Genomic DNA, 24,469 nt, shown 5'->3' on the forward strand with positions numbered 1-24,469 from the left:
TTCTGCAAGGTTGTCATCATAGTTACCAGCCTTAGAGTTGCTCATGCCAAGCCACTGGCCAGGTGGCCTGGACATGAGGAGGGAGCAGGGCCTTGTCAGATGCTCATCTGATGCTCCTGGAAGTTGGTTTGCAGAATCAGACCCCAAAGTTCTCACTTTTTAAGAGTCTATTTTTATAGGAATTTCTTCCTATGCCAGTCTATGGGAATTGCTTCATCATGCTGTTGCTGAATCAATCAGCAGATAGCACATTCCTGACGGATCCAAGAAGTTATCTTGTTCTTTGGTTCTCCCATTCTTGAGGCTGTTGGGTGGATTCCAGTCTGCCCTCCGGGGGTCCTCTGGTTATTTCCACTTGACGCCTTCTTCAGCCGATGGACACTGGATTCTTAGGCTGGCACCTCCCTGATCATTCAGTTGTTATCCACACCAAGCATCCGTCCACATACATCCTCTATCTCTATTTTAATCACAATTGTTAATACAACAAAAGGGCGGGGAGTCTCTGGGTGCTGTTTCTGTTGTTAGAGTATTGCTTTGAGTCTCTGTGAATTGCTTTGAGAACAGATTCTGTCTTAGAATGTACTAACACAATTAGCAGCTTGCAAGTTTCACACATAGAGGGAGAGAAACAGTACCAAAACCCAAGAGACCTCTTAATTAGTAATACCCTGGAATTTAAACTATGGGGAATCAAACTCATTTGTGATTTTAATACAGAACTTCTTTAATATGATCCAACACATTTAGCACCATCGGTTTTGCACAGCGCTAAGACTACTGTACCCACACCTACACGATGGATCCAATTCCGGAAACTCCAGTCAGTTCTCCTGCCAGACCTTGGTATTCCCTTATTGAGGATCTGACTATTTACACGCATCCAGAGTCTCCAATCTGATTGGACCTCATGGTCCAATCACAACATTGTCCAGGCGTCACTTGCCAGTCTTGAGCACTGGCAGGGCTATGACACTCCAACACAGTTGGGATGCTATTCACTTGGTTACACCTCTGGTTGAATGCAGCCAGTACCAATGGTTCCACCCTTAGAGTCTGACAGCTCTTACTCTGAGGAAGAATGAGTGCTGTCAGTTCCACTGATGATTTGTCCACAGCATGTCAGTTCATACAGGGCCCCCAGAGCCTTTTGAGGACCTCCTCTTCCACAGGACCCTTAACCTACCAACCATGGATCCATGGTAATCACCATGGGGTCTGCTGAACTATCAGTATGATCCCATCCACTGGCCTTACTGGAGTGCCTGGGGCCCCTACTGTGTGTTGGGATTCCCTCCAAGACTGCTTTCCACTTGGCTTTCCAAGAACTCAGGTATTCATTACTCAGGTATTTTTATTTTGCATATAGCAGTGCTACATTGAGTTGATTAGATCCAAACGCAGGGGTGGTGGATGCAGGGTACACCATAGCTCCAAACTTACACCGAAACCCTCTCCCTTTATATACATTACACATCTCATTGCATTTACTGTATGCTGCATCGCATGTTTTTGGATTGGCATGGTTACTTTTCAGGGGCTGTGCAGCATGCTTTTTGTTCACTCATTGGCCATATTCAACCAACTCTTTACCACATCTCTACATTTCTAACTTATCCTGTCCATTGTTGTTTCCCTGAGTGTTCTCCCTCTTATCTTAGCTGGCTCAGACATTGTTTTGTTAGCCTACTGGCCTATTTACTTATCTTATTTAGCAAAAACGTCCTTTTTTCAGCTCGATGATTCATTTACCTCCCTAATTCTATTTTCCAAAGAATGAGGCCTCCCCCCACATATTTAATTACTCATGTCAGGTCAAGCCTATCTACATTAGCATTTGTTTGCATCATAATCCTGTCTTTCTGTGCCTTCCTTTTCAAGTTTATTACCGAGCAACACATGCCTAAGACCAGAGTAGTTGTAATCATTTGAACCATCATTAATATTAGACTCAAAGTACGAACCAAGGGATGGAAGCTTAACTGCTCTGGAAAACTCCATCAGGGTGTCTCCACTGCCTGTACAGTACTGTCCCCAATTTCCTGTTGCTCGGCTGTCAGTTGGACAATGGAAACCAATTGCTCGTTTTTCCTTTGTACCAAATCAGTGGTGTTAATGGACAAAGGAGGTATGGCTGTAAAGAGAGCGGTCACCAGTGACTCTCGTTTGGTGTTGTCTGTCACAGCCTTTGTCACATCCTCCTTCATCTGCACAGTTGGCCATAGGGTTTCGGTCCTAATCTGAGCCAGAGAGGTGAGGTTCCAACAAAATCCATGTCAGGGTCCCCTGGCATTGTGTTGGCCCCACCAAACAGTTGTGGTATCCCAGAGCACATAACTGTGTCCCCTAGCAGTACCACCTCCTTTACTCTCTCTTTAATGACTAGTCGGGCCCAACCTCCCTCACTTGTGGTCAGGTTCATTCGTGCTGATTACTCATAGAACTGTCTGTGCTTGATTTGTTTACAGCAGGCTGTGTTTATTTCCTCTCCTCCTTGTTTTGCCATCGTCACACTGGGATAATGCTGTTATAGGTTCCATTCTCTGTTGTACCCATACTGTTAACATATACCAATTCTTTACGATTCCCAGACCATCTAGGAATTGCAATCATAATTGGCACCACTGAATTAAGTTCATGTGGTCCAGGACCTTTTAGCCTTGCAAATTGCAAAATTTCCTCCCCCACATTCTTAATTCCCTTTTCTACTAGTGTGGTCTGGATAAGCATGCTGTTTAACAATCTTGACGACGACTCCTGCTTTATTTCTTGTACACCGTAGAGGTCCAGAATTTGAACACTAGGGGCATTGTTCTCACAAAAGATCATCTCCAGCAGAAGATTCCCAACTGCCACAGGAGAGGAAGGAATAAGAGGATTTGGAGCCACTGGAACAGCCTGTACTGCCAGATCCACACATGCCTGCTTCTTCATTCCTAGTTGAAGCAGTGGTGCCAGCTTCCCTCCCCCCACCTGGTGGTTGCAATACCAAGAGCTGCTAAGAAGGATTGTTGACACCCTCCACATCCCCCTGAAGGAGTTCAGGACCCCCATCACACAAGTTCCTGGACTTTCTTTAGTCAGGAGCTCCCTCCAAAGTAATGCTCCCTATGGAGGCCATTTTGGAGCTTGCTGAAGACACTAGCCATCTGTGCCTCTACGCCCCAGAGGGCTGAAAAGAAATAGTTTGTTCTCTCTAAGGGGGTAAAATATTTATTCTCTTCCTCCGAAACCTGAACTCTCTGGTGGTACAAGCAGTAACGAAGTGGAACAGACTACAACAACCAAGACCTACTCCTTCGGACAAGGATGTCAAGAGAGAACATTTCATCTGCCAGCCTACTGTTCCTTACTGCAAACTACCAGGCAGTTATGTCGAAGTACGACTTTATTAACTTTTCAGAGTTTGCAGTCAGTTACCACCAAAATGTAGGTCCCAGTTCCAGGATATTTTTGATAAAGGGATATTAGGAGCCAGGTCATCCCTTTAGGCATCACTGGATGCAGGCACCTCACTTCATGGTGACCTCAGTGGTCATGAAGTAGGCCTCCTGGCTCTGGACGTTGCCTTAACTTCCTTGGAAAGCCCCAATAGTGGAGGATCTTCCCTTCAATGGAAATGACCTTTTCAATGAAAAGACTGACAAGTCATTCACTCACTCAAAGACTCCTGGGCCATACTCAGCTCCTTGGGAATATACACCCTGAAACCTCACAGAAGATGCTTTAAGGCATTGCAACATAGGTATCAGCCAGCCCAGTAGCCGTTCTATCAACAGAGGCCTTATGAACCACCAAGATAGCACCAGAGAGTACAGCATGGTACCCTGCTGCACCACCATCTCCTCTCCAAAACCAACTGCCGACCAAGAAGGCATTTTGCAGGGATGTTTGAGAGATGTCAACCAGTCCCAGCTCATCCAGTCTCCCTCACCTTCTTTGGTGGCTGCCTGGCCAGTTTCCTTTTGATGTGGCAATGCCTAACTTCAGACAAATGGGTTTTGGACATCAGTTTAGCCAGCTACATGATCGAATTCCTGTGTCTGCATTCCCCCAAACACCTTTCCCCGTCCGTTTTCAGAGACCCATCTCGCAAGAGAATCCTCATGCAGGAGATAGAAGCCCTGATCCAGGTAGAGGCAATGGAGCCAGTACCTCCTTGAGATGGGGGAAGGGCTTTTACTCCAAATACTTTCTAATACCCAAAATGACTGGGAGCTGGATCCTGGATCTCAGGCAGTTGAACATCTTCATCCGCCACTCAACTCAGGATGATCACCTTAGTCTCTATAATACTCTCCCTAAACATTGACTACTGGTTTGCAGTTCTTGATTTAAGGATGCTTATTTTCATATAGATATCTGCCCACTGCAACCTGCGTTTTATGGTGGGCTCAGAGCAATTCCAGTACAAGGAGCTCCTTTTCAGCCTTTCCATGGCTCCAAGTGTTTTCTCAAAGGTCATGTCTGTAGTAGCAGTGCTACCATATATTTCCCTACCTGGATGACTGGCTCTTGAATCATAGAATATCAGGGTTGGAAGGGACCTCAGGAGGTCATCTAGTCCAACCCCCTGCTCAAAGCAGGACCAATCGCCAACTAAATCATCCCAGCAAGGGCTTTGTCAAGCCTGACCTTAAAAACCTCAAAGGAAGGAGATTCCACTACCTCCCTAGGTAACGCATTCCAGTGCTTCACCACCCTCCTAGTGAAAAAGTTTTTCCTAATATCCAACCTAAACCTCCCCCACTACAACTTGAGACCATTACTCCGTGTTCTGTCATCTACTACCACTGAGAACAGTCTAGATCCATCCTCTTTGGAACCCCCTTTCAGGTAGTTGAAAGCAGCTATCAAATCCCCCCTCATTCTTCTCTTCCGCAGACTAAACAATCCCAGTTCCCTCAGCCTCTCCTCATAAGTCATGTGTTCCAGTCCCCCAATCATTTTTGTTGCCCTCCACTGGACGTTTTCCAATTTTTCCACATCCTTCTTGTAGTGTGGGGCCCAAAACTGGACACAGTACTCCAGATGAGGCCTCACCAATGTCGAATAGAGGGGAACGATCATGTCCCTCGATCTGCTGGCAATGCCCCTACTTATACAGCCCAAAATGCTGTTAGCCTTCTTGGCAACAACGGCACACTGTTGACTCATATCCAGCTTCTCGTCCACTGTAACCCCGAGGTCCTTTTCTGCAGAACTGCTGCCTAGCCATTTGGTCCCTAGTCTGTAGCGGTGCATGAGATTCTTCTGTCCTAAGTGCAGGACTCTGCACATGTCCTTGTTGAACCTCATCAGATTTCTTTTGGCCCAATCCTCTAATTTGTCTAGGTCCCTCTGTATACTATCCCTACTCTCCAGCGTATCTACTACTCCTCCCAGTTTAGTATCATCTGCAAACTTGCTGAGGGTGCAGTCTGCGCCATCCTCCAGCTCATTAATGAAGATATTGAACAAAACCGGCCCCAGGACCAGCCCTTGGGGCACTCGGCTTGATACCGGCTGCCAACTAGACCTGGAGCCATTGATCACTACCTGTTGAGCCTGACAATCTAGCCAGCTTTCTATCCACCTTATAGTCCATTCATCCAGCCCATACTACTTTAACTTGCTGGCAAGAATACTGTGGGAGAAAAGCTTTGCTAAAGCCAAGGAATAACATGTCCACAGAGCCAGTTATCTCATCATAGAAGGCAATTAGATTAGTCAGGCATGACTTGCTCTTGGTGAATCCATGCTGAGTGTTCCTGATCACTTTCCTCTCCTCTAAGTGCTTCAGAACTGATTCCTTGAGGACCTGCTCCATGCTTTTTCCAGGGACTGAGGTGAGGCTGACTGGCCTGTAGTTCCCCGGGTCCTCCTCCTTCCCTTTTTTAAAGATGGGCACTACATTAGCCTTTTTCCAGTCATCCAGGACCTCACCTGATCGCCATGAGTTTTTAAAGACAATGGCCAATGGCTCTGCAATCACATCTGCCAACTCCTTTAGCACTCTCGGATGCAGCGCATCCGGCCCCATGGACTTGTCCTCGTCCAGCTTTTCTAAATAGTCCCGAACCACTTCTTTCTCCACAGAGGGCTGGTCACCTCCTCCCCATGCTCTCCTGCCCAGTGCAGGAGTCTTGGAGCTGACCTTGTTCGTGACGACAGAGGCAAAAAAAACATTGAGTACATTAGCTTTTTCCATATCCTCTGTCACTAGGTTGCCTCCCTCATTCAGTAAGGGGCCCACACTTTCCTTGACTTTCTTCTTGTTGCTAACATACCTGAAGAAACCCTTCTTGTTACTCTTAACATCTTTTGCTAGCTGCAACTCCAATTATGATTTGGTCTTCCTGATTTCACTCCTGCATACCCGAGCAATATTTTTATACTCTTCCCTGGTCATTTGTCCAATCTTCCACTTCAGTAAGCTTCTTTTTTGTGTTTAAGGGATGATTGTATAGGAAGTGCAGATAGTACTCCCCAACCTCCTTGACCCTTTGCCAATTCTTGTACAAGTAAACCCAGGAAAGTCCATTTTAATACCCACAATGTCTATGACATTTATAGGAACAGTCCTGGATTCAGTTGTGGCCGGGGCCTACTTACCACAGGATAGGTTCTTGCGATGAAAGACCTTAACATCCAACTTGACTCAGTAGTCAAATGACAGTCCAATCCTGCGTGGTCCTCAGAGGACACATGGCATCATGCACGTGTGACCCCCTTCACCAGGCTTTCCAAACCTGGCTGGGTGAGGGCTACATCCCAAACAAAGACTCCTTGGATAAGAGAGTCTCACTTCCTCCCTACATCTGGGCATATCTTACCTGGGGGGAGAAGAGCCACAATGTTTGTGTGGGTTTCCTGTATACCTTCATCATGGACGAGTCTCTTCTAGACTGGGGAGGGCACCTGGATGACCAAGTTGCTCAGAGTTCCCAGACTCCAGAAGAGTCCATGTGCTACATCAACCTCCTTGAGCCACAATCAGTATGCCAAGCATGCAAACAATTCTTTTCTACTCAGGTCAGACAATATGACCACTGTTTATTATATAAACAAACAGGAGGGAGCAAGGTCCAACCCACTATGTTGGGCAGCAGTATGACTCTGGAATTGGTATATCCAACATAGATCACCCTTTCTGCAGTGCTACTCCTGGGCATAATGAACTCCCTAGCAGACAATCTTAGCAGGAATTTTCACAAAGAATACAAATCGGTGCTCATGTGTCAGCGGTCCAGCAGATATTTTGTCAATGGGGAATATCATCTTGGGACTACTTTGGCACTCAGTCAAACAAGAAGTGTGCTCAGCTTACTGCTCTCAGAACAGCTTGTTGCTGCGTCAGAGGGGATGCCTTCCTAACACAATGGTCAGGCCCATTGATGTATGCCTTCCCTCCCATTCTCCTCCTACCACGTGTTGTGCTCAGGAAGATAAAGATGGACAAGGTGACAGTAGTCTTAATACCTCCTTGGTGGCCAAGACAGTTCTGATTCATGATGGCTCTCCAGGTGTTTTCCCTCCCCTGCATCTACCTACTGACATAGAGTGGGGGTAGGACCAACAATCCAACCCAGCGTTCCTCTGCCTGGCTTTTGGATGGGCAATAAATTTAGAGAGAATCCTGCTTGAAGGTTCAAGCCATCATTCCAAATAGCAAGAATCAATCTTTGAGGAAGTGCTGCCAAATGGAAGCATTTTCCCCCTCAATTTTTGAGGGGTAGGCATTTGACCTGAATTTCAGAAGTGCTGAGCAGTATTGACTGTCATGGAAGTTTGATGGGACTAGTCAGTGCTCAGTACCTCTGAAATCAGGCCAGTTAAATTTGAGGATTGCAGCTCTTATTCCATAGTTCAGCTATGTGCTTTCATTCTCTAGCTGTGTTCTTACTGTTTAATAAAGTAGGCTGAATGTTGGACAGCAAATATCATGAATCCTGTTATGCTGATACACAGATGTTATTCAAAGAACATCCTATTAATGCATTCCAGTACACACAATCCAACTTTCAGTGTACTTAAATTACTAATAAGTTGTAGTGATCTTAATCCTGGACAAATGGCTGTGAATTCAAATGTTGGCTTTTAAACAAGTCTAATCATTTTAAAAAATCTAATTTAAAGTTTTAAAAATATGCACACTCTTAATGTTGAGTTTTATCTAACCTGAGGCTGGTACTCTCTCAATGCGTTAATAATGATGATTAATTGCATAATCAGAGGAACATCTTGTACGATGCAAATGAGGGCATGTATAAAGTGAGTGTCTCATGTATTGAAGATTCTACATACTCCTTGAAAGGATTCACAGTCATTGCTTCATACTTCTGACTGTATTACATGCTCGTCCTGAAAAAGTGTTTTAAACTCACCAACAGCGAGGAATCATCCCGATGACTCCATTCTCTAAGAAAACACTGTTTTGGGTCCTTGTTTCCTTTCTTTTCCTAGTTTGTCTTATTTAAAAATAATTCTCAAATAAGTTTGTGTATTTTAATTTTTTAAATGCCTTTCCCCCGTCCGTAGATGCCAAATGTGTAGATTTATTTTTGTTTCAGTGTAAGCATTGTCAGCTAAACTATAGAAACTATTAAGGCACATTGATTCTTTTATATCAAACCCAAAATCATGTGAAAAGGTTTAGGGGTATTTATGGGAGTTCAGGAATCTTGGAGAGTTAGTGCTGCCCAGACTGTGTCCAGCTGAGTGCTGGATTGGCAGCTGACTAGGAATCTGGGGGCAGCACTTTTTTCCCCCAGCTGGTCTCTCCTTTACTATAGGTGTGTAGTCTATGTAGATGGCATATCCGGGCAAACAACATTACCTGACCAGCTTACACTTCTGCTCAAATCAGTTTGGAACATTATGTGCTTGGATGTAGTCTCCCTGGACTGCACCCGAATTTAATTGACTATCCTTTAGGCATTTCTGCTACGTGTGTTTAATAATAATGAAGTGCCTCTAGCAGATAAATGTGGTACCTAGCTGCTTCACAATATCAGAATAACCAAATTTATTAAAAACATCCTGATCCGAATTTAAAAAAATACTCTGTGGTCCGAAACAGTAAACAAATATAAAAATATAGTCTCAAGGCTGACTGGACCAAAAAAAGCTATGAATATGAATGTGATCTCACTAAATTTAGGCTTTGACCAGGATCAGATTGGGTGGGAGGAAGGGCTGATTCTCCCAGGCTGTGCTTACTCACCACACTGATATGCTGAGGTCTTGGCTCCCTTGCTAAGATCATATGCTGAGCTGGACTCCTGCCTTCCTGAGTTTCTGTCCCAGCAAATAGTCAGGTTGCAGCAGTAAAGGCTCCTTACTACTCACAAGGCAGGAATTTCTGCAATGGCAGTTCCTGCTGGTTCCATTGTTAATTGCTCTCTGCTCGGGGAAGTGATGCAGTAGCAAGCTGGGCTTGGTTTTTTATGTTCCAGCTTGCCAGCTGCACTTTTGATTTTGGTGCTCTGGTTCTGGCTGGCTGGTGATACCAATGTCAGAAGTTTAGGAGAAAAATGGTGGCTGGCTCAGAAGTGAGTATGCGCCGTGTTACCCGTGTGTATGCCCAGTTCAAGCCGTAGCTGTGACATTTGAAAGGGTCAGTGAAAGGGGCTTTAGAGAATTCCCTTTCTGATGTCCAAAAAGCTGAGTTCCAGGCTTCAACAGCTGAGATGCCCTTGCTGATCTCAGCTGTTGCCATAGAGCATAACATAAGGCGGTCTCTAAAATAACTGGGGTTTATATCATGTAGGTTTTTAAAGATGATTACTGGCACCGGGATGGTAGCCAGAACCAGGTAATGTAGAGTTTGAAGCACTGGTGTTCTGTACTATTAATGACCAATCCTACTCAGAGTTGGTCTGTACCAGCTAAGCTTCCAGGGACTCATCAAAGACTAAATACAATAAAGTATGTCATAGTGAAAGGCCTGGGAGCGACAAAGGCATGAATAGCTACAGCAATGTCTGTATTGCAGATAAAAGATCCCAGGGTATGTCTACACTACGAAATTAGGTCAAAATTATAGAAGTTGATTTTTAGAAATCGATTTTATACAGTCGATTGTGTATGTCCACACTAAGCGCATTAAGTCGGCGGAGTGCATCCTCACTATCGTGGCTAGTATTGACTTACGGAGCGGTGCACTGTGGGTAGCTATCCCACAGTTCCCGCAGTCTCCGCCGCCCATTGGAATTCTGGGTTAAGCTCCCAATGCCTGATGGGGCAAAAACATTGTAGCGGGTGGTTTTAGGTACATGTCATCAGTTGCCCCTCCCTCCGTGAAAGCAATGGCAGACAATTGTTTCACGCCTTTTTTCCGTCCGGACGCCATACTGCTTTCAGCGGACGGTGCAGTAGGACTGCTAACCGTCGTCATCCGCTGTTTCCGCTGCAACTCTGCTCTGCTGCTGTTGTCTCAATAGCAAATTTCTCCATGTTGGCTGTCATGGGCTCCCGGGTACGTGTGTTCTTCCTCGGGAAACGTGCGCAGTGCTAACCGTTGTCCTCCACCGCTTCCGCTGAAACTCTGCTCTCCTGCTCTCATGAATCCACCTCGCAGGTCCTCTCATCATTCTTTATAAATATCTATTCTCGTGGCATCCGTCGTCAGCCACCGCTTCCGCTGCAACTCTGCTCTCCTGCAGACGTCATACCACGGCAAGCATGGAGCCCGTTCAAATCACCGCTGCAGTTATGAGCATTGTAAACACCTCACGCATTATCCTGCAGTATGTGCAGAACCAGAACCTGCAAAAGCAGGCGAGGAGGTGACGGCAGCGCGGTGACAAGAGTGATGAGGACATGGACACAGACTTCTCTCAAAGTACGGGCCCCGGCAATTTGGCCATCCTGGTGGCAATGGGGCAGGCTCATGCCGTGGAATGCCGATTCTGGGCCCGGGAAACAAGCACAGACTGGTGGGACCGCATAGTGTTGCAGGTCTGGGATGATTCCCAGTGGCTGCGAAACTTTTGCATGCGTAAGGGCACTTTCATGGAACTTTGTGACTTGCTTTCCCCTGCCCTGAAGCACAAGAATACCAAGATGAGAGCAGCCCTCACAGTTCACAAGCGAGTGGTGATAGCCCTCTGGAAGCTTGCAACGCCAGACAGCTACTGGTCAGTCAGTAATCAATTTGGAGTGGGCAAATCTACCGTGGGGGTTGCTAAGATCCAAGTAGCCAACGCAGTCACTGAGCTGCTGCTATCAAGGGTAGTGACTCTGGGAAACGTGCAGGTCATAGTGGATGGCTTTGCTGCAATGGGATTCCCTAACTGTGGTGGGGTGATAGACAGAACGCATATCCCTATCTTGGGACCGGACCACCTTGGCAGCCAGTACGTAAACTGCAAGGGGTAATTTTCAATGGTGCAGCAAGCACTGGTGGATCACAAGGGACGTTTCACCAACATCAACGTGGGATGGCTGGGAAAGGTACATGACGCTCGCATCTTCAGGAACTCTGGTCTGTTTGAACAGCTGCAGGAAGGGACTTACTTCCCAGACCAGAAAATAACTGTTGGGGATGTTGAAATGCCTATAGTTATCCTTGGGGACCCAGCCTACCCCTTAATGCCATGGCTCACAAAGCCATACACAGGCAGCCTGGACAGTAGTCAGGAGCTGTTCAACTACAGGCTGAGCACGTGCAGAATGGTGGTAGAATGTGCCTTTGGATGTTTAAAAGCGCACAGGCACAGTTTACTGACCACCCTCTCCCCCCGTGTTCTTGGGCGTCTGGGTGAGGAGGATGTGGAACTTGGGGAGGAGGGCGAGCGGTTACACAGGGGCTGCAGCAGCGGTCTGTGCTTCTGCTGCCTTTCCTGCAGCTCCACCAGACGCAGGAGCATATCAGTTTGATCCCCCAGTGGCCTAAGCATTGCATCCTGCCTCCTCTCATCACACTGCCGCCACCTCTCCTCCTGCTCCCGCAATCTGTCATCTTGCTCGTCCCACCTGTCTTCATGTTCATTTTCTGCTTTCCTGGACTCTGCCATTGTTTGCCTCCACGCATTCTGCTGAGCTCTTTCAGTGCAGAAGGACTGCATGAGCCCAGAGAACATTTCATGTCGAGTGCGGGTTTTTTTTGCCTTCTTATCTGCACTAGCCTCTGGGATGGAGATGATAGGGGGAGCGTTGAAACATTTGCAGCTGCGGGAGGAAAAAAATGGGAGAGTAGTGTTTAAAAAGACCCATTTTAGAGAACAATGGATAGACTCTTTCACGGTGAACCAAGCAGTTAACGCACCACATGTGCTTTCGGTACAAGGTCGCATTTTGCCTCTTATATTGAGGGCCTGCTGGTTTGGTGTGAGAGATAACACGCATGCAGGGCCGGGCAAAAGAATTTGGCTTGCAGGCAGCCATGGTAAGACACAGTCTTTCGTCTTCTTCAACCTTCATAACATGTGGGAATTGTTTCAAACAGCAGCGCCCTCCTTTCCCATACCAAGCACCCGTTGGGTTGGCCATTTAAAAGGAGGGGCTGCGGTTTTCAGGTTAACGTGCAGCACAAACCCAACTAACTTTCTCCCCTCCTCCCCAATTCTCTGGGATGATTACTTTACCCCTCCTCCCACCGCATGACTAGTTCCAGGAAAGATCCCTGCCAGCCAAACGCAAATAGCTCAGCGTGAACGGCCTGCATGCAGCTCATTATAGAAGCAGCATGTCTGGGGCTCTGACCTGGAGTGGCTGTTTGCCTCTTTGGTTTTTTTGTAGGCTTGCCTGAGCTCCTTAATTTTCATGCGGCACTGCTGCAGGTCCCTGTTATAACCTCTGTCCATCATGCCCTTGGAGATTTTTTCAAATATATTGGCATTTCGTCTTTTGGAACGGAGTTCTGATAGCACGGATTTGTCTCCCCATACAGCAGTCAGATCCGGTACCTCCCGTTTGGTCCATGCTGGAGGTCTTTTGCAATTCTGGGACTGCATGGTCACCTGTGCTAATGAGCTCTGCATGGTCACCTCTGCTGATGAGCTCGCCACACTGACCAAACAGGAAATGAAATTCAAAAGTTCCTGGTGCTTTTCCTGTGTACCTGGCTCATGCATCTGAGTTGAAAGTGCTGTCCAGAGCGGTCACAGTGGAGCACTCTGGGATAGCTCCCAGAGGGCAATACCGTCGAATTGCGTCCACACTACCCCAAATTCGACCCGGCGATGTCGATTTCAGCACTAATCCCCTCGTTGGGGAGGAGTACAGAAATCGATTTTAAGAGCCCTTTAAGTCGACAAAAATGGCTTCGTCGTGTGGACAAGTGCAGGGTTAAATCGATCTAACACTGCTAAATTCGACCTAAACTCATAGTGTAGAACAGAGCCCAGTTTCTCTTCTAAAAGATGTAGGTGAGCATGAGCCATGTTGTAGTATTCAGTGGTATGTGTTTGACTTGCTGGCCTTTCTTGCATTGGATAGAGTGAAAAATATTTATGGAACCAAATGTGCCTAGTGTTCAAATTCAAGTTACTCAAAATTTGTTTTTGTTTTTTTATCTCTTAATCTGAAATTCATATTGGAACTCAAATTCACTTATTCAAAACAGATTGTCCAAAGTTCTGGATACCCTCACTTCCAGGTAGTTGGATAAGCAGAATTTACCTGTATATAATGATGTATCAGACAGCATTTTGTTTTAGAACTAGGATTATATGATAAGTTTACTGCTTAATTGCTTCTGAGCACACCTAATGCGCCCTGAAATTCCTTGATATCATTGTAAGCAATTGTATGGGCAAAAATGCTTTTGTCTAGCAGTGAAGGAGGTAAGATGGAGATGCATCTAGTAAGAGCTGTTTTCCATTAGATTGTAAATATCAGTGAGAACAGAATACATAATGCAGTAGTGTACAGATCACTAAACACAGGTTAACATTTATTATGATTTGACAGCAATATTGCTCGACTTTGTAACTTGATACATTTAGGAATGTAATGATAGGTTAAGAAGATTTTTGTAAAATAGGAAGAGCAGCAAAACATCTTAAATAATAAGACATAGTTAATGGTTTGATTTTTCTTTAAGGGCCTGCCCCATTTGGCTCCAGTTGGGTAAAACATTACTGCATGTATAGGAAGGAAACAAAGAAGTTCACCATGATCCCATTTGAACACAGGTCAGGAGGGAAAATTGTAAGTACATTTCATTATACTTCTTCATGCCCTGTATCTAAATGAGAGGATATGTTAGGTAAGATATGTTGAATACATTTTTCATGCAGTTCACAATTTGCCCTCTAATGATATTAAGCTAAAATAATGGAATGGTTTAATAGATAAGGATTCTGTAGAAGTTTTAGTTGCTTAGTGTTGGAAAAGTAGAAAACATATGAGAGCTAAAATACACCTAATGTGCCTTTCATGTGTAGTTTTCACTAAGGGGGTTTAAAGTTTTTAGTCTGATTATAACCAAGTGTGAACTGAGACAGTACAGTTGCATTAGGTTTCTCACTTATACTCTCCATCCAAATTTTTCTTCCAAGGCACATAGACAGGAGAGCTGGCGGTGGGGGGAGGAGGGGTTAGGTTAGGAGGCTTTTAGATAATTCTTAAAATGGAATGCAATTTGCACGGACAATCAGAAAAATAATTTAAGCTTTCCTTGATAGCATCTAGAACATTCAGGGGTCAGTCCTCTGTTGGATGCTGAATGCCCTTAATTCTCATTGAAGTGTTTGGGAATTGAGGGCACTCAGCATCTTTCAGGGCCTGGCATTCAGTGATGGCATTAGTATGAATGAAATATGTTTTTGTTACAGAAATAATAAATTTGAAGATGAAAAAGGCGTTTTAGATCTCCCAGTCAATCTTCCTGCAAGTGCAGCATCCTGCCCTGTTTAGTTTTAATAGTCCTCAGGGGTTGGACCTCCATTGAAGATTATATCCATGTATGCTTGGTAGACAGGAGGATCTTTTCATCATTCTTAGTAAAACATATTTCTTTAAATGTGTTGGGAAATTTTTTTTCATAAGTGCCTACATGACTTAGGAGCTTAAGTGCTCTTGGAAGTCTATAGCACTTAAGCTCCTAAGTCATGTAGGCACTTTTTAAAATTTACACTCTAACTTATTGTGACTGTAATAGGCTATTTTAGTTAACCTAATTACATATGTAATCATGCACTACAAAGTTTCTAAAGAGACACCAGCAAGGCAGCTAAGCCAAAAAATGTGACCTGTTGTTCTGTCTGGCATTTGTCCTTTTTTGAAGATTTCCCCTTCTTGAACCGCACAGTGTAATTTATTCTTTCAAACCAAAGCTTCATGCACCTAGAAATGTTAAAATTAATTAAAATGCATAACGTACTGTCCACCACACAAAACTAATGGCTGCATGTTCTGATACAGGAGAGTGCCTCATACAGCAGCTTATTGAAAATCAGTCACAGTTTATTTCATGTATTTGATTTTTGGATGCTGTAAGGATGAGTTTGCAAATGTGCTATGAACATAGTGGATTTTGAAGATAACACCTGCTATAAAACGCAAATTTCATGGTACTGTAGGTCCCTTTTTTGTCCTAACTACTTTAATTGTAGCCCTTTAAAGTGGAATTTGGAATATTACCATGTCTGGGAAAAAATGTTGCAGTGAAAGTTTCTCTTACAATATGTCTTCATTGATGTTGCAATGGGTGCAACGTTCTGATTTTTTTTTTTACAATGTTTTTATTCATTTAAACTACAAAATTTCAAATAAAAGACGCACTGTATTGCTGCAGATGTATAAGATGTGTAAAATAGCCTTGGTTTTTGAGGTTTCTGCAGTAACATGTTTAGATTTTAAAGACTTGAATGGCAACCATAACTGAATTCCATTGCATATGTCAGTTTCAGTCCAGCGCTTGCTTTTACTTTAATATAGGTTTATCATATTCAGGTTTCATCACTTGGCTTACAGAAGCTTTGGATTTCAGTTTTGTTATTACATCAAGCATATAAAAAAAATCTCTTGTTTATAGGGTGATGGGGACGTTTTCCTCCTTACATTCTGTACCAAAAGAAATATGGATACTATAGATAGGCGTTTCTGTTTTGACATAGAAGCTGCAGACAGGTAAGCTGGTAAAATACACTAAAGAAAGCATCAGGGTAAATGTTAATAATAACTTGGATTTTATATACTGCCTCTCCTTGCGAGGATCTCAGATGCATAGTAATAAAACGGCTTCCTGCAAGGAAATCATCATTAGAGGAATATCCAAGCGAGGCAGTCCTGGCTTATTGTTTAGCTTGAATTATCCAAAGTTATGAGGCAATAAGAATCTACCTTCAAATGCAGGCACTGCCTGGGGTTTTCACTTTGAAGAAAAAGCATAAAAGAAATACATTCTTTCTTGGCTCATGCACTATGGTTCTTTGTGCACACTAGGAATGTGTACAATAATAATGATAAAGTGGTGGCTGTAACTTTATTTGAAGCACATATAGCTGTGATGGAAGACAAGGGTCACTATGGATTATCCATGCATTAATGGCCAAAAGACCAAATATTGGGTTCTCTGTTACTTCAATGTTAGAGGGAAGAAGCCATGGAGAATTACAGTTTCTTGTGATTTGTTGTATGCTGGTCGCTGAAATGAAAGGTATATTACAAAGCTACATTTTGGCTAAGTTAGAACCAGGCAATTTATTCTTATTATGGGATGCAAAGGCAATATAAAAGTAACATACAGTAGCACCTCAGAGTTACAAACATCAGAGTTACGAACTGACTGGTCAACCACACACCTCATTTGGAACCAGAAGTACAAAATCAGGCAGCAGCAGAGGACTCCCCTGCCCGCCAGCCCCCCCCAAAAAAAGAAAAGAAAAAAGCAAATATAGTACAGTATTGTGGTAAACATAAACTATTAAAAAAGGGAAAATTTAAAAAGATTTGAAAAGGTAAGAAAACTGTTTCTGTGCTTGTTTCATTTAAATTAAGATGGAAAAAAGCAGCATTTTTCTTCTGCAAAATAAAGTTTTAAAACTGTATTAAGTCAATGTTAAGTCTTAAACTTTTGAAAGAAGAACCATAACTTTTTGTTCAGAGTTATAAACAACCTCCATTCCCGATGTATTCATAACTCTGAGGTTCTACTGTACTAATTTTTCATTACAGGGCATGATACATCCCATACAGTGCTGCAGCCATCTCTCCTGTGTGATTCCATTTGCGTTCTACTGGGTTATCTCAAACTCAGGAAACTGTGTACTCATTTTGCCTATCAGATAAATCTAATATTTTAAAATATGTCAAATTTTATGTTTTCCACCTCAACTGGTCTTCATTCAGTGTGAGGGTGGGAGAATCCAGTTTAGAAGGCATTGTGATTAAAAATACTTCTTTGATCAAGATGTATTCCATTGGTTAATCAGTTCTCTCTCTGCACTGGACTGGAGTAGGTCTAGTACGAAATGCTACTTGGAATGTAGGAGAGTCTCATCAATTCCCAGTTATGGGTTTCAGGCTCCAAAATACTAAATTTAAACTGCATATTGGAGGTCAGCTTTACAGATGAGATGATCAAATATAACCTAAACTCCCTTACACTGATGCATCATTGGGTATCCTGGGGTAGAGACTTCCCAGTGTGCCTTGTGTCTGTAACACCCTATTAATCAGCATGATTAGAGCCCTGCACAGATACAAAATTTGTATCTGCATCCGATCTGCAAAAATGGGAGGGGATATAAAGTGGATATGATTTGCAGGGCTCTCTCAGCATGATTTAGTGGTTAATATGGAATCTGCATTTGTCTGTCTCTGACACATGCAAATTGTCATCTTTATTAAGCCCTATGCCAGGGTGGAACATGTTTATAATACCCTACCAGGTCTCAGGGAAGCTACAGTTTTTACTCCTAACTGTCTGTTTACTTCCATGAGTGTGGAGAAATCCATAGATTCTAGAAAAATGTTTTAAAATCAGAGCTGGATTATTTTTTAAAACGTTACTTTGCTCTTTGCCATTCTCTGTCACTCTGGCAAGTCTTCTGATGATGTGGCACTGATGCATTCTTTGTGACCTTATGTACAGAGTAATCTGTCACTTTCTGTGATATTTCTCTAACATTTTTCTGACTTTGCCCTTTCGCAGCTCTTGCCTTCTAGCCATCCAACTTACTCCCTGAGCTTGCCAATTAATGCCATTCTAACCTGGCATATGGTGTGAAAACTTAATTCTTCAAATTCTTCAGTCTTGTGTGCTCATTGCCACTGAGCCGGAATGGAGCATGTTTGGCTTATCCTGCAAAACAATTTTTCATGCCCATCTTCCCCCTGCAAAATTGAACCAATTCCTGTTCACTGTAACCAGTACACAAGGCTGCCTCTTGTGGTATTGAGATGTAACTGGTTAAAAGATAGGAAACAAAGGGTAGGAATAAATGGTCATTGTGGATAGTTCTCTGAAAACATCCACTCAATGTGCAGCAGCAGTGAAAAAAGCGAAGAAACTGTTGGGAATCATTAAGAAAGGGTTAAATAAGAAGACAGAAAATATCATATTGCTTCTATATAAATCCATGGTACGTCCACCTTTTGAATAATGCGTGGAGATGTGGTCATCCCATCTCAAAAAGATATATTGGAATTGGAAAAGGTTCAGAAAAGGACAACATAAATGATTAGGGGTATGGAATGGCTGCCATATTAGGAAAGATTAATAAGACTGGGACTTTTCAGCTTGGAAAAGAGATGACTAAGGTATGGCAGAGGTCTATAAAATCATGACTGGTGTGGCGTAAGTAAATAAGGAAGTGTTATTTACTCCTCCTCATAACACAAGAACTAGGGGTGACCAAATGAAATTAATAGGCAGCAGGTTTAAAACAAATAAAAGGAAGTATTTTTTCACACAATGCATAGTCAACCTGTGGAACTCCTTGCCAGTGGATGTTGTGAAGGCCAAGTCTATAACAGGTTAAAAAAAAACTAGATAAGTTCATGGAGGATAGGTCCATCAATGGCTATTAGCCAGGATGGACCCAGATGGTGTCTCTAGCCTCTGTTTGCCAGCATATGGGAATGGATGACAGGGGATGGATCACTTGATTACCTGTTCTGTTCATTCCCTCTGGGACACCTGGCATTGGCCAGCGTCGGAAGACAGGATACTGGGCTAGATGGACCTTTGGTCTGATCAATATGGCCGTTCTTATGTTCTTGTGTACCCCTTGTGGATGGAGGCTGTGCTGGCTACTCAGTAGAGGCACTGTCTCAGCTGGTGTAGGGGCTTAGCAACTGCCCTAGCTTCATTAGTAGCAGTCTGGACAGCACTGCTGTGTATTTCTCAGACATCTCTCCCACCAAAGTAGTCAAAAGACTAACCATTGGTCATGGGTTTTGTGTGTCCCCATGGTTTGGATACAGGGAATGACCAATGATTTTTAGGAAAGAGTCTCAGGTTTAGCAATCAGTTGACATCTGTTTGTTTTCAAAGCTCTCGTAACAAGAAACTAACTCTCATTTTCTTTTAATCAGAAAGCTGTGATTGTCCTTTATCCTTATCAGAATCCAAGCTGTAGGTTTTATGGGCTCCAAAACTTGCCTCACGCTAACAACACTAGATACCAATTCTTCTGATTTAATATCTCGTGTCACGTTTGATGCTTTTCTACTTTCAAATATGCACAACATAAGAATGGGTCTGTGCTATGGGAATCTATTTAATGCTTTGAAGTACTCTAATTTCTTGAGAAATAGTTAAACGTTAATGTACTTGTCATGACAGTAACAGTGGAAGATGTGAGTAGTTTGAGTATTTAACATTTTTAGGATCAGTGGACAGATGGTACAAATTTCCTTATTTCATACTGTTTATATGTCTGCAACATGCACACTTTTTTGACTTTGCAGTGATACCTACACTTCTCCATAAAAAGATTTATTCTAGCCCACTGTACACTGTTTCATCCTGATAAGAGGCTTTTCATCACTGTAGTCTTATGTCCTGATGGTGCAATAGACCTTGCCTGCCCAAGAAATTTTTTTCCCTGCATTGTTAGCAGTTGATTTGGTTCCACCAGAAGTAGCAATGGCGGAAGTTCTAGTGTAGGCTATGTTTCCTGACTGCACTAACATTCCAATAGTGTAACTTGTGGTGGTAGTAGTGGCAAATTTTAAGAAACGAAACCTTAAATATAGACCACCTTTGTGGAGGAGGGGAAGGAATAAATGTCTCTCCTAGACTAGCTTTGTACCAATACAGAACACGGATGATTCTCTTGATACGTTGCTGAGGGTGGGGGAGAGAGTGTGTTTTAGTGCTTTCACTTCACTTTTGTAATTCTAGTGAAGAGGAGGAGCATTTGCATTATGTAAAAGCGATATACTGGGTTTTTACTTTCACTAATAAAATGGAGATAAGAGAAGACGTTGAAGTATTATGTGGTCCTTTTGCTAGTTCAGCCATTTCCCTGCTTTTCTTTCCTTGCAGAATTATTCAGTTTTGTACATTTAGCATGGTTGAAACTGAATAATACTAAATGTCCAGTTTAAGCCCTGGAAAGTCTGTTTCTCCCCCATCTCCCACATCTTACTACTTCTATTCATATCTGTATTTTCTTATATTTAGCCACAAAGGGTATAAGATGCACACATTTCATGAAGTCCTGCAGAAGGCTTTTTTTTTATGGTTTATTTTTATATCTGCTAGGGGGAAGCAGTGTTTTTCAGGAGAGTAGGATACCTCTTGTTTGCATAGTGATCGTACCCTCACTTTAATAGATCTAAAGAGAAATGTTTATGCCATTTGCAGTTCGTTTCCATAATTATAATTGGCTCCCCTGAGTCTAGCATTGGCTCAGAGGAAGGACAATTTAAAAAAAAAAAAAAAATCTGAGGCAGGAAGCTTCCATTTACTACAGTATCTTGAATCCTTGGATTGTATGGGTATTTTGTCCTGATGCGTAATCCAAAGGGATGCACTGAGCAAGGGAGTAGGGCACCATAATTCCTATCTGCACAGTGCTATGCTGAAATTAATTTGGAAAACCAAAACTTAGTTCAGTAATTGGAAGGCAGAAAGAAAAAGGATTGAGGGATATCATATTTATAAATATGGTATTCAGTGGCAGGGTGTGTTAGGGGGCTTATTCCTTTACCCGCTTACTTCCCTGGTCCTTCTCGCATGAACAGAGGGCAACAATACCCGAAGTCCAAAGGTGCAAACAATCAGATGTTTATTGGGGTGAACTTCCAGCAAGCATGATTCCAGTTTCCTTCCTTAGTGTCCCCCTTCCCAGCTCTGACACCACAGAGCCTTACACCTGTGTCACTTTTCCCATTCCTGCCCTTAGCCAAACATGATTCCTATTTCCTTACCCCCATTCCCTGTTCCCATTCCCACCCCTTACTTCCTGATTGACTGCAGCCTATATAGTAAAACTTGAGTTCTGCTTAGCTATACCTTAACCAATCATTTTCCTGAAATTTAACTAACCAATCCTAATCATGTTATAACATGATTTTTTAACCAATTATATTCCACCACCTTAATTAGTTTACACCCAGCAAAATTAATTATACAGCAGACAGAAACAATCACAGAACCAGACAGAGACCATGCCAATAAACAATAGCAAAGTGGGAACTATAATGACAAAACAATACAGAAGTGAGGATTTCACAACTACATCTATAAAGACATAAAGGTTTCCCAGCTGTGTCTATTGATAAGTGAGTTCTTACTGAACAGAAAACTATTAAACTAAACTTCCTTTTACATCCTCTAGGCTCTTCCCTTTCTCTGGAGGTGATAGATCAGATCACCTTTCTAACAGCCCCAGATTGCCTTATTTCAGTGTGACTAGTTTGGAATGTGAGGATGTGACCATTCACTTCCCAGCTTGTGGCTGCCTCTGCTGCTTAGCCAAAGGCCTAGCCTAAGCACAGGGCCTCAGACTGTCACAGTAAGAGAAGGCCCTTACACCAGGAGACAGTGATTTTGATTCTTTCTTTTATATCTCTATTACTAGCTAAGTGATAAGAATACACCTAAATTCTTAGAGTATAGGCCTTTACAGACAGGCCTGACTGACTATATTCTAACAGGGTGAATGTGATACACTGTTTTTAATTGGCAGGAAAGTAATTACCAGCATCACTACTCCTGCTTCATTGCAGCTGTTAACTTCCCTTGCATTTGGTTTCTTTACTAAGCTTCACAATTATTTATTTTTAAAAGTTCCCTCATACTCTATTAAAAAAAAAGGTAGATTTACACTAATCTCTATTTACTAATCTCTACATCCCAAAATTCAGACTTTCTTCACTTGTTAGAAAAATTTTAATAGCTGAATTTTGTAATGAGGTATTGTATTAAGACTTCATTACTCTTTATAAAATGTACTATAGAATATTTACTAGAATACTCTAGAGTATTGGCACAAATATTTAAAACTGAACTCTACATTTCAAATAAATTAACAAAGTAATATTTTTGTACAATAGCCCTGATCTTATATATCTTGTATATCTTAAAAAGAAAAGGAGTACTTGTGGCACCTTAGAGACTAATATGCATCCGATGAAGTGAGCTGTAGCTCACAAAAGCTTATGCTCAAATAAATTGGTTAGTTTCTAAGGTGCCACAAGTACTCCTTTTCTTTTTGCAAATACAGACTAACACGGCTGTTACTCTGAATCTTGTATATCTTGTAATTCACAAAATTCAGTAATTCTCAGTTGTTGGTGAAATTAACAAACTTCTACTTTAAGTAGTTTATAGTGGATTGTTATTTTTTCTCTGGCTGCCTAATTTGCAGAATGGCTGTTCACTTTGGAGATACAGTTGATTTCTCAGTACATCAATATTAAGGGTGAATAATGTTCTGCAACGTAGCACACACAAAAAAGGAGTTTGTTCTTGGACAGTGAATTTTGTGATGGTGATGGGAGTGCCATTCAAAAAGAGGCAAAACTGATGTTATACGTACTGGCTAATAAAAAGACAAATATAGTTATTTTCCTTTATTGGTGTTCCTGTAGATCTGTTACTCCTGTGACCATGCAGGCATTTTCTGAGGAGGACAGGAAGCTGTGGATGGAAGCCTTGGATGGAAAAGAAGCTGTAAGAATATAATACATGGATTATTTTTCGCATACAGTTATAGTGTAATGATGATCATGTTTTCTGCAGGGCTTACCAGGATTACGTAGTTCTGCAAAATGATAGATTTACTGAAAGAGAGTATCAGTGAAATAAAACATTAGCACAGGATAGAGGTCTGTAAAGATTGTGGTGAAGCTGTGGTGTTTCATTTTTGTAACAGCAAAAATTGATTTTATAGATTCCATTACAATGATGATATCACTATTCTAGGTAATGGCTAGTGTAGACTTAATCACTTTTCCTGATAACAATCTAAGCTATTCAAATAGACTTGCATGAGCAGTCACGTGACAATATTTCTATAAGCTTAAAAATGTACTGTACACTGGAAAATAATAGATCTTACTTGAAAATGATTTTATTTTTTAATCTGTTCGTGATTGAGTAGTTGTCCTGTTTTTGGTTCATATCAAAATACTTTAGACATGGGATGGAGTTGCAGAGTTAGGATACAGCACTGGATTATTCATGTTGTTATATTTGAGTATTCAGATCTAGGGTTTAGGTTTGTAAGCCAAGAATAGTGGGACTTGATAGTAGGTGGTATTATTTCTGTGTCACAACAGATAGTTCCTGTGAATTTAAAAATTCTTTTCTTTACCCCTTTTTTGTCAGCATCATAGCAAAAACTTTTTAAAGTTGTGAATAGTTCCGGTTATAATTCACCAGGACTTGATTTACCCAATAGAATTCAGCAGTTAAATATATATAATGTTGAGCTGCCAATAGTTCTGGAAAATCTAATTGAAAAATGTTGTTTCTGGTTGGGTTGACATTAAAATTTGCATCTACCTCAGCTGCCATTTTGCCACTAGGGAGATGTAATATAAGTGCCTCGTGCCTCCAATGTCCTCTCTAGGATGAGCTCTCTGGCCTGATTACATCTTTCATGAATGCACAGCAGTCAGCCAGGGAGTCTGCCCATAGAGAAAAATGGGGGGGTGTGGGGCACCTTAACTACAACTCTTGTAAGGCTCTGGGGCAGCTTAAGTGGTTGCAGTTTAATGTTGATCGAACCCAAAATGAAATGTGTCGTTCCAAAAAAGTTTAGATAGTTTGACTCTTCATGCTCTTTGGAACAAACACAAATGTCAAATATCTGAATTCCCCATGGGCTGGAAATTGTTATTCGAGCAGCTCTAGGCTAATGTACTGTATCAAGTGAGGCCCAGTATTTGTTAGCAATCAAGTGCTGCAATTGTGCCTGTTTGGCATTAAGCAGGAAGCATCTTGGTTCTGTTCTTATGAACTTGTTTACTGCAGAGCATTAAATTTTTGTATTTTTCTATTAGCTGTTCATCAATTTGAATAGAGCCGACACAAGACAGGAGGGAAGTAAGTACCTGGAGCTACTATTAAAACTAATAT

At 42.3% G+C, this 24,469-nt stretch overlaps 1 protein-coding gene across 2 annotated transcripts in view; it reads left to right on the forward strand.

Moving 5' to 3' along the window:
* The window catches only part of ARHGAP10 (Rho GTPase activating protein 10), a 250,288-nt gene that overhangs the window by 115,972 nt on the left and 109,847 nt on the right, over positions 1-24,469 (forward strand). For both annotated transcript variants that reach the window (XM_074950969.1, XM_074950968.1), the window contains exons 9-12: positions 14,030-14,136; positions 15,965-16,059; positions 22,978-23,059; positions 24,394-24,436. In XM_074950969.1, the coding sequence (XP_074807070.1) occupies positions 14,030-14,136; positions 15,965-16,059; positions 22,978-23,059; positions 24,394-24,436 (327 nt within the window). The remainder of the gene's footprint in view (positions 1-14,029; positions 14,137-15,964; positions 16,060-22,977; positions 23,060-24,393; positions 24,437-24,469) is intronic.

This window comes from Natator depressus, chromosome 4 (assembly GCF_965152275.1).
Source record: "Natator depressus isolate rNatDep1 chromosome 4, rNatDep2.hap1, whole genome shotgun sequence".
Classification (NCBI taxonomy): Eukaryota; Metazoa; Chordata; order Testudines; family Cheloniidae; genus Natator; species Natator depressus.